At 41.0% G+C, this 13,809-nt stretch overlaps 1 protein-coding gene across 1 annotated transcript in view; it reads right to left on the reverse strand.

The window, feature by feature from the left end:
* Window positions 1-13,809, reverse strand: part of FAF1 (Fas associated factor 1) — a 197,973-nt gene that overhangs the window by 33,768 nt on the left and 150,396 nt on the right. Inside the window, exons 14-15 of the mRNA XM_075832979.1 lie at window positions 10,862-10,998; window positions 6,544-6,632 (exon numbers count right to left, since the gene is read on the reverse strand). Of these exons, the coding sequence (XP_075689094.1) occupies window positions 6,544-6,632; window positions 10,862-10,998 (226 nt within the window). The remainder of the gene's footprint in view (window positions 1-6,543; window positions 6,633-10,861; window positions 10,999-13,809) is intronic.

Here is a 13,809-nt window from a genome sequence, read left to right on the forward strand (position 1 = left end):
GATCTGCTGTGTGCATGAGGCCTCAATATATCTAACTTCTCAAATACTACTGACTTATAGAAGGGGTCAGTACAAAATAAAACACGGTCACACCTGAATAAAGCTACAATCCATTTAGGCTTCATTCACATTAAGTTTATGCTCTGCGTTTAGCGTGTACAACAGAAAAGCTTCCGACCTACACGTGTCTATAGGGCTCCATTAGCTCGAAAGGCGGCCAATAGTGTGTCGTTTTGGTCTCCGTCTGGCTGGTATCTTTTGTTTTAAGGATGGAATAGCAGAGTAGCCTATGCTATTCTGCTCTGAGGGATCCCTCAGTGGCGCGGTACACTTTTTGTTACACGGGAGCCTGCTGTATGGCATATATCACAGGTGTATGTTATGGGCTTTTTAATAGCTCTTCATGACGTATACATTAAAGAGATACCATATTAGTCTAAGGGAGACGGATGCGTCATACGAATGCCTAACAGTGGCATCCAATGGCTATAGACTATAATGGTATTCGTTTAACAGTCATGAACAGGGTCATGAGATTTCATGACGTATACGTTTAACGAAAACGGTTAGGTATCCGTCACAGCCTACGTTTAACGTTTGCCTCGGGAGCTCCTGGCGTATACGTCAAACGTAAACCATTTAACGTGATGTGAACAAGGACTTATCGCCATCTTCCTGATAGGTTTCATTTTGCCTACATACTGGGTTTGGACCCTTCGGTTTCAATAGAGCCTGAAACACCCCTGCTTCTCCCACTTGCGGGTTCTTTCTTATGGGTATGACCTGCTGTCTTGTATGATACAGACTTACCTCCGCTCAAACCACAGATTTGTACATTTGCAAATATTCTTAATATATTTCGCAGGAAACAAGCTACAAGAACAAAAACAATGCCCTATGCAAGCTCTGCAAACATTACATGATATACTGTTGTCGTACGGCACAAAGCTATTCTGTTGATCGTCTTGTGGTTTCCATTAACAGCATGTAACTATTGAGACAACAACAGTAACAGAAGCTGAAATCTGTCTCCTGCTTTCTATTGTCAGCGGCATAAAGGAACGTGCATTTAGATACATTTTGATCTTCCAGGGGCCAGGTTGGTATGAACAATAGACTATAGGATGGGATTTCTAGGAATCTGACTTGTGTTAAAACACTAAGCCGCAAAAAAGGAAAATATTGATTTTTCTCATGTCTATCTGCTGAAAGAAAATCCGCTTTTAGCTCAGATCAAGTGTGGGAATCAGTTCCAGGGACATAAGGTTCAGTAATAGATCAACTTTTTCTTTCTAAACATTTACTAGCAATGTAGATCATCATAGTCGAAAACTACAGCTATGGAGACCGTCCGCAATGCCACCCTAGACTTTCCATTATTTGATTTGTAAAACGATGATGCAAAGTTTCAGGAGAGTGAAGTTCTTCTTCAGTCTTAAAGGGAACCTGTCCATACATTAATGCTGCCGTAACATGGCGACAGGAGCCGTGATTACACTAAACTACATTGTACTGTATCCGATGCAGCGCTTTAAAGGAATCATAGTTTTAATAAGTGCCCGGCTCGCGGAAAAGTGTTCCCTGGGTGGCTCCCCTCCGGCTTCTCCGTGCCCGGCTTAGCTTGATTGACAGATCTCTCCCTATACACAAACCGGAAGGGACCTGTAGGCATGCTGGAACTAATGGTTTCTGACAGAATTACATTCACTATGTGAGAGAATGTATTCCCTTTCCTAATTTGACAGGGTTTGAAGATCCACCACTGGACAACTGATAACCTATCCACGGGATTGGTTATCAGTGTTTGATGGGTCTGACACCCGTAAATCCCGCACCGATCAGCCGCTCTGGCTGCCTCCGGGCACCGGACATACATGTCGGAAGCAGTTGGCTCTAGCCACGGAATAACGGCCAAGCTGCACCTCTGCTTCCATTCAAGTAAATAGGAGCAGAGCTGCAGTTATGCAGCACGGTCGTAGGCAATGTACGGAGCCAACTGCTTCCGGCTCCGTATATCGCATAATGTGCAATAACATCCGGTGCACGTAGGCATCCAGAGCAGCTGAACGGTGCGGGGTCTGGGTGTCGGACCCACACTAATGATATAGTGATGACCTATCTGGTGGATAGGTCATCAGTTGTCAGGTAGTGGACAACCCCTTTAAGGATAACTAAACTTATCACAATGACATGTCAAAGTTTTATTTTATATGTCAGAAGACTTGATCGGTGGGGGTCCGAGCACTGATTGCTAAAAAGAAGCGGTAAAAGCGTTGTGCCGCTTCGATTCAGATCGGCTTTTCACGGAAAGCTGAGCGAGCGGTGTACAGACTCTAAGACTTCCTATTGAGTCCGTACACCGCTCCGAGGAAAGCCAAATCAGAAACAAGACGGCACAGCACTCACCTAGGTGATACGGATACTTAGTTTTAGCGATCTGACCCCCACCGATCAAAACTTCTGATGTGTCACTATGACATGTCAAAAGCTTTTTAAAAGCTTTTTAAAAGTGTCTGTTTTTCCCTAGAAACAGCGCCACTCTTGTCCATGGGACTTTGTGGAATAGGGCTTCGATTTCAATACCAGGCAAAGTGGAAACCTCTCCTGCAAAACCTCAGAATCAGAAAATCTCCACTCAATTATAATCCCCATTACAAAGTATATTATTTAGTCCCACGTGTGCCAGACTTCGTCCTCTTTTACATCACGATTCATTCTCCACTACATCTTTTTAGATCAAAATGTGGATCATAGCGCACCTCAAAAGAAGAGGGGACAAGTCCCTAAGGAAATATTAAGGAAAGGTGTCCTCTCCCTTGTGCCACAATCATGTAATACAAATTTAACATAAAATACATGTGTGTGTAATATACACAAGGTGCATGTAACTTATAATATAATAACGTAATTCAAATATTTCCGTCATACAATTGTAACGAAGATGAACACATTGAGGTTATTAACAATCCCGCACATTAATTGATGCTAAATGTTATACATTCCTGTGAGCATTTCCTTAATTAAAAATATGAACGACGCCCTGACCGATCTTTAACCCTTGTGAACTCCACCTTAGGGATTCCAGGTACGTAGATGATTGAGGGCTGCGAAGCGCGTCTGTCATTCAAAGGTCCTAGCAGGACAGTGTCGGCTTCTGCACACCATGCATTACACATTCCTACTGATTCCCGTCAAACGTTCAGTGTCAACATCACAAAGGGCATTAGATAAACTGTCCCTTCTTCACTCATCTCCGATTACTGTAAAACTGTGTCTCCTGCAAAACTGGCAACTTTCCAATTACAGTGCGTTAACATGCCCTGCAAGAGCGCTGAGGGATTAAGCTTAAAAGGATCCATTTTCCTAAATCGAGTCTCTGCCTTTGGATAAAAACCTATTAAACGTATTGAGTTAATAAGAAGATAAATATTTCAAATAAATCCCTCTCCGCACACATACAAGTCCAAAAGTGCAGCCTGAAGATCCCGGGCCCTGGAGCTAAATATGTACTTGTGCCCCATCCCTCTATTTGTAAATGATATCACGTCACTATATACAACGACTCTATAATATGCACTACATACAGTACACTGAAATAGTGAAATATTTGTTTAATGATAAACTCATGTCATAATTGTATTTATTATACATTTAGCATGAAGTGTTGTCACACCTCCAGAAGAATCCCCCTAAGCGAACAGGTCGGGTTGTGATTCTACCTTCTGGACCCCTATAGCTAGGACGGCGCAAGACATATGTCCTGTGTTTACACATCACGGTCAAAATGGATTATTTTCCACGAAGCGCAGCAAAACAGGTTCGTAGCGAGAAACGCATTTTGACCACGATGTGTGAAAGCGCCTTGTTATTAGTGTTTTCTGACAGTTTCACCATAGATATACCCACGCTTTCAACACACCTGTCTTCCATTTCTAACTATATAAGTATTAAAAGATTTGTAGGTCATAAACTTTTCCTTTTTTAGAAGTTTTTTAAGAAAGAAAAAAAAAAATCTGAAAAAATATAAAAGTGTAATCCTTCGCACTCTCGGCAAGGCACTGAAATAAATACTGGCTATTTCCTATTGGGAAATGTTCTTGAAAATCACACAGAGGCTATATCTCCCCCCTACGAAACTTCCATATGGGAAACGTCCTAACCCTGGCTTACTCCAAGTGCGGGGCAGATGTGGCTGACTTGTACCACTGCTTATGGACCTGCCCAGTGTCCCACTCGTTCTACACTAGGATACTACTCTTCACCCACACACAAAGCAACAGATTTCCCTAACCCACAGCTGGGCTCCTTTTGGTCCTCTGCCTGACATCACTTCTGTCCCCCGGATCTACACGAGGCTCATTTTCTTCATTTCCGCTGCTGCGTGAAAATCTATCCTGCAGGCCTAGCTGGGCCCAGACGTTCTGTCCCTCCGTTTATTTTTGCTATTACGCATGGATTAGGTCAACGCCTTCCTGCAAAAAGAATCGATAGTACGTAGTTTCTTTGAGACCTGGCAACCCATAATCCACATCCTCCCCACAGACATTAACACCAGAATACGAGATTGTTTTTGTTCCACCGTCTGGTTCCTGGAACGGACGTTAGTTGGCGATGATCCTCTTTAGTGGCCCGGTATAATCATACACACAGTGATTCGTTTTCTTTTTTCTCATCGGTCTGTTCCGCTGGGGTGTTCATGGTCTGCGCATCCTCATATCCCTATTCCCATCGACCCACCCCCCATATTTATTTTTTATATTATTTTTTTCGCCTCGCTACCGCTGAAAAACCAGCCTTTAATACACAACTGCAGCCCAGTAATCTGGAATTCTGTACATTAAGACTAAGCGGACAACACCCCCTCCTGTATCTCTGAAAGCTTCTTATTTGGACTCACCCTGGGTGACCTGCTCCTCGGAGCCCCCTCATCGGAATAACCCCTAAACGACCTAGAGACTTTTCTCTTTCTGAACGCTTTAATCCTCCCCATCCACTTATTTTTTTTGTTCTCCCCTCCTGTTCGGTTCTTGTATGCCGTGAAACTCCATGGCTGGTTGCAAAAAGTTATAAAATATTTACAATACAAACATGTTGATAAATGGCACATGGTAGGTGGGCGCCCTGTTACAGATCTTGCATTGGACCCCTGGAGCTTCAGGTAAAGGCCTTTTTAAATGGGCCAATGATCGGGTGAACGGGTCCTGATCATTGCCCTTTGTAAACAGGGGAACACTCATCTGATGAACAGGGAAACGCTCGATTATCGGCTAGTCAGCAGCACATCTCCCTGTGTAAACAGAAGGATGTGCTGACCACATTATGCAAATGCATGGCTACGAGCGATCGTAGGAATGAAAGTTCGTGTCCATATATTACCGATCATAGCCGCTTGTGAAAAGAGCAAACGAGCACCAAACTATGAGCTGTCTCGTCGATTGGCATTCGTTTTCACGACCCATATCAGTCCATGTAATAGTATCTTTACCACTCTGCAGGTTGTACAGTTGAATTGGGCACCTGATGTGCTGTGTAAATCCTGGTGACCCATCGTACAGTTCTTTACATCCATTATTAGCTGTATGTAGACCTCTTTAATATATTTATAATGTAAATGAATAGTAAGGTAACGGTGCAACTGTATCACCAAATTCTGCTCTTGAGAAAATCAGGAGCTCAGAATCCCAGAGGAGCCTTTCGAGAGGCCAAGCAATCATTAGATATTTTATTTTACTGCGATATTGTCACTATAAACTGGAGGAGCTCTATAGAAAGTGGTGGATGTTGGTGTAGTCACAGTGTAATCAATAGTGGTGTGGACGGCAGAACTGCACATGCACTACATGCGGCTTGGCTACGGGTTTGCTGCAAATTGAGTATGTATGCCATTCAACCAGGAAGGACTGACATAAGTGATGCACCCAGTACTGCAGTTATAACTTCTGCCAGTGTTAAAGGCTCTGTACACTTTTGAAATATATTTATTAAAAATATATTTAAAAAAAAAAATATATATATCCGTGTTTGGTGCAACTTTAATTCTTTTTATTAGAAATTATTTTTACTTTTTGAGATACAGCTGCATTGTATCCAGTATACAGAGCAGCTGTATCTGCCGCTGAAATCTGAATCCGTCAGGTCAGCGGCACTGACAGCAGGTCCTGTTATGAACTTAGATGTGATCGCTAATAGCTCGATCCTGTGTGTCAGAGACACGCAGGACCCACTGACACTGAACTGGTCAGTGCCGCTGACCTGACGGATTCCGGTCTCAGCGTAAGATACAGCTGTTCTGTATACAGGATACAATGCAGCTGTATCTCAAAAAGTAAAAATAATTTCTAATAAAAAGTACTTAGAAAGTTGCACCAAACACACTGATAGACGTTTTTATAAAAAATAAAATAAACTATTTCAAAAGTCTACATAGCCTTTAAAATACATATTGCTACTGTGAGTGCAGCCGTGTGCTATGGACATCAAAATCCATTAAATTGAAATATCTACGCGGTTTTACCTCAGATATTTGATGAATTTTGTGCTTACCTCATCCTTGACATCCTCCTGCTGCTGTGCCGAAAACATTTCCATTGCTGAAATAAGCCTCATCATCAGCTCGTCCACCGATGTGTTGCCTGTCAGTGAATAATCCAGATTCAGTAACAAAGAAAGATTCAGGCAATGGCAGGGAATTATAACAACTACATCCGATGTTTACAGATGCGAACAAAAAATGGTGTCTGTATTCCGCTCTTAAAGGGGTCACACCGTTTAGAGCAGCCTGTCTGCTACACGTGGAGAGAAGACAAAGGCTTAAGGGGTATTCCACTTTCAGAAAATGAATGTTATTTTGCATGGCTTTTGTGACGAGCCGTGCATCTGTGTGTCCATCACATGACCATGTACAGAATTTTATCCACTGTAACTGAACAATGAATGTCACTACTAAATGACAGCAAGCAGAGATCTTGAAACCATGAATAATACATAAAATATATTGGAAAATTGTCTAACTTTTAATTATACAAAAAAAAAAAACAACATTAATTTGCTAAAACTGGAACACCATTTTGTTGGTTTTAATCTCAATCTAAAAAGGTCCTATTTTTGTGATACAGAGCTCCAAATGTCCTGCATAGAATTGGGCTTGAATAACATAATGAAGTTATTGGAGCAAAAGCCACTTTTGGATGCAAAAGGAATGTGAAATATAAAAGTAAGGACTTATAGGTTTCCTCCCTGTTGGATCAGGAGTGCCTTTGGCTCAAAAAAAAATAATCAAAAACGGCATTTGTGATTCCAGCCTTTGAGTTTAATTCTAGCTGCCTGCAGTCACCACTAGAGGGAGCTTAAGAGCTTACTGCATACGGTTATACAGTGTAGTTAATAATAATGCAGTATTCAGTAAGCTGCAAAGCTCCCCCTAGTGGTGGCTACAGGCTGCCAGAATTGTAGCATTAGGGGGAGTTAACACAGTTTTTTGTACACGTTTTTCCAAGCGGAAACCGCGTCATAAGATGCGGCAAAAAATGCCTCCCATTGATTTCAATGGGAGGCGGAGGCGGTTTTTTTTTCCAGCGAGCGGTAATTTCGTCCTACAGAATTTTGAGGCTGATTTTTCTGCCTGCAAAAAACTCTCTGTGAACAGGGTTGTTGTAAGACATTTGGATCTCTGAATATTAAAAAAAATCAAGCTTCAACTCATATACAGATATATGAAGAAATTAATTTGCACAGAATTTTGGACCTATATAAACAAAGTGAACGTCTATTTCAGACTGCCACAGAAAATCTGACGACTGACGACTGACGACTGACTTGCTCTATTCTCATATGATTGTCCCTTATGAAGGGAACAATTCTGATAAAATACATATATTACAGAACTGCTCTTTATGCAATTCCTTAATGTATGGGTGTAGGTTCAGCAGAAGTGAACCTACCCTGTATCAGTATAGCTGACCTTCATAAACCACTCTCTTTTCCTTTTTTTTCCGGTAAATGTTAACGTGTTCTAACAAGAATCCAGGCTTTAATGTCTGCAAACATCCAATCCTGGAATCCCACCAGAGCTATGAAAGGTTACACACCTGGAATCAATGCCAGAGTTTCGCACCATTCTCACTGAAATCAGATTAGTGTGCGGCAGGTTAAGTGTTATGGAGAGTTTAGAGGCATTCAAGGGTGGAAACACAGTAAACAGACTGGATAACCCGTAAAAGATACGTCCACATGTACTGGATTTGCGGCGGAAATTTTCTGCAGCAAATCCTGATTGTCGCAAGGAAATCATCAGCAGCAAATCCACACCAAATCGTACAGATTTGGATGCAGATTTGCCTCTGCAGACTGGCTAAACAAAAAACACAATATCCACCATACGATTTTCTGTTGCCCCCTTGGTAATGCTAGCCTGGTCCCCTGCCGCTCCCCGCATCCTGCCCTCCAGTGGACACGTGTCTACTCAATACGTCACCACCAAGGCCAGGACACAGAGAGCGGCAGGGGACCAGGCTAGCATTACCAAGGGAGCAACACAAGATCGTACGGTGGGTATTGTGTTTTTTTTTTTTTTAAGGCCTTGCCCACTCAACCATTTATCGTATTTTCATTTTCACTATTTTCTGATGGGATGAAGGAGGGGCCCACCTCTTCTAATGGCTAAGAGCAGCTATGTGGTTAAATGGCCGGGATCATAGTCAACTTCGATCCAGACTGTTACAGTAAAAGGGACCGCTGTAACATACACAGTCGACACCTGCTGGATATGGAGCGGGCCAGAACTCACAGATACATCAAATGTTGTAAAGGGGTTAAATTATCCGGACCTGCAGATTTTTCTGCAGATCCGTGGGTAATCTGCTACAAACCTGTGCACTTTTCACAGCAAGAATTTTTAAATCTACGCCGCAGATTTCTGTGCGAAAAAATTCCCACAAAATGTGGATGACTTTTGTTCAAATATCATCAACTTTGTATTATAGCCCACTGCAGATTTTCCATCAGCAAATCCGGACAGAAAACCCACAGCATTTTTGCTACGTGTGAACGCAGCCTAAGAGTTGATCAAAATGAAGAATTGAATTACATGTGAGTTCTTACAGTCAATGACACAGACGGTGATCAGGTGGACCAAACACTGCGGATAGAGCACATCACTTGACAATCTGCGAGAGTGCACAAAGTTTTTCTCCTGCTTCTGCCCAGACTCCTCCGTAGAAAGCAACAAGCTAAATCATTTAGAAGTGTAAGTCTAATCACTCGTAGGATTCTTGGAAAGCGAAGGGGATAATTAACTGGGTGCGAAGTTAGCAAGGTCAGGGAAAGAAGAATTATTTCAGTTTTAAATGTTAATTTTGTGGTGACATTTCCTACTTGTTCAAAGGTTATGTAACTTAAGCATGCATAAAAGGATTTCATTTCAGAGGCAGGAGATCAGTGAACAGATACAGAAAGTTCAACTTTTTTAAAAAAAACTTGGCAGAAGTGCGAAGGACCACAATGTACGTGTAAGGGCCTGTTCACATCAGGGTCGGGCTTCCATTCATGGATTCCATTAGACCTGTCGGAGGAACCAACGAACGTAAAGCCAAACGGAAACCAAAGCTTCCGTCTGCATTACCAGTGATTTCGATAGTAATGCTTCCGTTGCGGTTGGTTTCCGTTCTGTAAGGTTCCATTTTTTTCTGGAAACAATAGCGTAGTCTACTATAATATTGTAATATTGTTTCCACGGAAAAAACGTAAACCTCATGTAATGGAAACAAATGGCACATGTCGGGGGATAGAAGGATCGGACATTTGGATTTCAACATACCCGATCCTTTCGTTCTCCAGGGACTCCCCCTTTCCACATATAAAATACATGCAAGCTCACCCGAGCGTGAATGTGTATGGGGGGAGAATCGGAAGGTATAGTGGTCGGCCAATAGCTAGGTAATGTGTATGGTTAGCCTAAGTGTATGTCTGAATGTGAAGCCTTTTGCCTAGTTTTCTCCTGCAGCTTTTCATGCAAAACGGCTTCATTAACATGTATGTGCACCATTGTCATGGAAAAAAATTTACCTGTATACTTTGAGAGGTTCAAGTTACACTATGTTGTTGGCTGATTTCTACTTTGTTTTTATTATTTTTAAGACCTGTTTTCTCTAGCTTAGCTGCATGTGGAGCTGCATGTTCAGAGCTCAGTGGGTGTTCCCTGTACAGAATGCTCTCTCTTCCCTCTGCCTTCTCTCAATGCTCTAGCCTGTGTGATGGTGTGTCCTTCACTCCCACACTAACATGGCTGAGCAAGATGTGATTTTTATGAGAAAAAGCAGAAGTCTACTCAGGGTACGGTTTACAACAGTTTATACTTTTTTAATTTATCTGAAGGGTACACAGGGTGTTGTAGTGTGGTGACCTACCTGTATTCTGCTGATGGCTCCTATATGGCAATGGTTGGGATAATTGAAATTCAGTTTAAATAGAGAAATTATGAGAATAAAATTATATAAGGGCGTTTTGATTCTAGCAATCCCCTAGTGCCAGTAAATGTGCTGGCCTTGAAGAGCTGAGAGCTTGTTAGATAACTTCTGCAATAGTTAATAGGCTATCCTAGGAAGATCAATATCATCATCTAGTCAGCCCTTTTTAGTCGGTTCCACATCACATTCATCTTCTCATATAAAATAAAGAACCCCACAAACGAGAAGATGCCGACATTACTATAATATAGCCCCGTTTACAACATCTAGTAACTGTATAAATTGACCGATTTACTCTGCTACGAGCGTATATATTCTGAAATGCACAGTACACTAGACAAATCTACATTGTGATTAAATATTCAGACTGCTTTATAAATCACATAAAAGTTCTTTACCTTGGATAACATTAAGCACTTCATTGGATGATCTTTTTCCCATTATAATTAGAAAAAGTGGAAACTGATCTGTCTTCTGTGTTCGTATGGTCTGTGCTACCACACTGCCAAAATGCCGAGTACACAACGTCAGGAACCTGTCAAACAGAAAAACACGGGATAAAAAAAATACTCTGAGGAATTCACCATAAACTTCCAATCCCCATGTTCTGTAAATTCTAAAAATCGAGTGTTAACATACTAATGGTATTCGTAAAAGAAAACGTAGAGGAATACCTGGCTAGACCATTGGTTTAACCATCTGCGACAAGTATGGGGTATCAAAAGCTATAATCTAACATGAATCAGTGTGGTATTAGATCTGATGAAGGCGCCAGTCCGGCGCTGAAACGCATGACCTCAATAAATACTTTATTAATACCTAACTAATTTATTTTCCACCCTCTGGATGAAGTAGCGCTTTCTGACAAATATATATATATATTTATTTATTTTTTAAACTGATTCAATATTTCGTGGTGGAGCCTTGTGGTCCCATTGGCCAGGAAGCAGCAGCAACTTCATCATCAATTGTATGCCTTCAAACAGTGTTGTGCCTGGATATTGCACAACTTTCCCAGGTGAGGATATTTCTTACACCTGTATACCCATTCACCATTGTTTTGGGATTCGGCACCATGAGCGCTTCTCATTTTGATTTATTTCAGATTATAAGCATAAATAATCTAACATGGGTTCTTTAAGAGAACAATATTGTCAATCAGATTTTAGGAATGCACTAACTTTCTACTATAAAAGTCTATCCAGAGCATGGATTATGGAGGCCTCAGCTGCGGGTGAATGATGGGGGTTGTCACAGTTCACAGTTTGATTAATGACATCTCCTTTCGTGGGACACATTCATAAGGATTTCAGCATGTATTTTTTTATCCAGAGGTGTAAACGAACAGCGAGAAGAGACCTCACATTAGTAAACTAGAGCAGCCCTTCTCAGGTATACTGAAATGACAGGCGCCTCCAGTATGACATGAGAATCAGCAGTGTCAGCAGACGAACGTCTGTTGCTAAGCGGAGACCTGAACATTCTTGGCCTACCATTTAGAAAACATGGACATAAAAAAAAATATTGTAGGAGTCTAAAGGAGCAATTGCAATGCGGAACCCTTATTTTCCACAATTTATTTTTAACTGTAGGAAACCTCTCTTTGTAGACAGAAAATGAAAAGATCTTTCCGAAAATGTCAAACGTTAGAATACCTTCTACCTTTGATGACAACAACCTCTTTCCATACGTCCTATTATCAAATAGTGACGTCATAGAGGCAGGCCCCCTGCTCGAGATCCCTCTATATTAGCCTCAAAGAACAGCTCTTGTTCTGTAGGACTTGGCTAGTGCATATATGACATGGTTGGCCATTCAATTGAATTGCCTCCATGTAATGAATTGCCTCCATGTAGCGGCCGCTTCCCCTGATGACATCAGTTGTTCACTGGGGTTTTCAGAAACTGGACCCACGGCGATCAGCTGATCACCGGGTTGGCCTAATTTGACTTCAATAAAGTCAAAATTATAAAAATAGATTTTTTGATACTTCAGCATGCCAAGGCCCAAACACAACAATCTGCTTGAGATAGCGTTTTCCGCTTTCTGTCAAGGACTTTTTACATTTTCAATGGCAAGAATAGTGCAGTCTGTTCTTGCCCATTATAAGTCAATCTATTACAGCGGTCATGGCTCCGGCATGGATGGAAAAAGTCCTCAACTCAAGGAAACCATTAACAATAACTTTATTTAGTTAATATTTCAATAAAGATATATATATATATAATGGACTATAAATGTATCTCGGCGCCATCCATTTTACATATATAAAAATGTAAAATAAAGCTTTTTTTTTTTTTAGCAAAAAAAAAGTGCACTTCCAGATTTGCATATAAAAGCCGAGCATTAGTATTCTTACCATGATCTAGAATAAATGAAAAAACTGATAAAGCTTTTCACTTCCATTAGAGGACAGTCTGAAATTAGCATTTCTTTCAAGAGAAAAGGGTAGCTTATGATATGTTTTCAGATGTGAAGGTAAAAGTAAATGTCATAATAATAATGAATTATGAAAGACCAAATGCAAATATGGAATGCTTTAATAAGATCCAATTTAATAAAGTCTGTAAAAATAATAGAGTTTTAATAACATGGGTCAGAAAAGGCAAAACAGTGGAAATTTCTGAGAACTCGCCACTGAATGAAGTCTATTAATACTTAATTATTTTCATGAAACATAATTTAAATTGAGTATTTTTTTTTTTAATGTCAGAGAATATCAATGTAGAGAGAAGTGGAGAGGATGACATGACTAATTAATGATAAACAGAATATAATAATGCATTGTTAATGCTCTATTAACCCCAAATGATGAACTTCATTATTAGGCAAATTGGCATGTAAACAAATAAAGTGGATATAAAGTCTTTGATGCCCTTGATGATGATAAGTTTGCAAGTTATGCCAGGGTAAAGGCGGCTTTATCACGTTAAGGCCCCATGCACAAGACCGTAAAAAAAAAAAAAACTCCGTAATTGCGGACTGCAATATGGTCCGCAATTACAGACCCGCCCGGTTCTATTAGCCGCCGGCAACTTTTCCATACCGCTATGGATAGGTGTCCGTGCCATAGAATTATGGAGCATGTCCTACTTTTCGTTTTTTACGGGCCATGCTCCCATTCTTTGCCTACAGGCACGGCCGTGTGAATGAGGCCTCAGATGGGACATGAAACTGGACCGTGCCCATACTGGGATAAAAAGAGAGACCATCTGTTGTGCACTTTAAATGTCCTTTAGAAACATTTCAAACAATAAAGGGGTTGTCTTCTGAAGATTAGTACATATGGACAAAATAGTGGGTTGTCTCCCGCTTGGGACCACCTTTTATGAACTGGACCCGGCCC

Source organism: Rhinoderma darwinii, chromosome 7 (genome assembly GCF_050947455.1).
Source record: "Rhinoderma darwinii isolate aRhiDar2 chromosome 7, aRhiDar2.hap1, whole genome shotgun sequence".
NCBI classification, from domain to species: domain Eukaryota; kingdom Metazoa; phylum Chordata; class Amphibia; order Anura; family Rhinodermatidae; genus Rhinoderma; species Rhinoderma darwinii.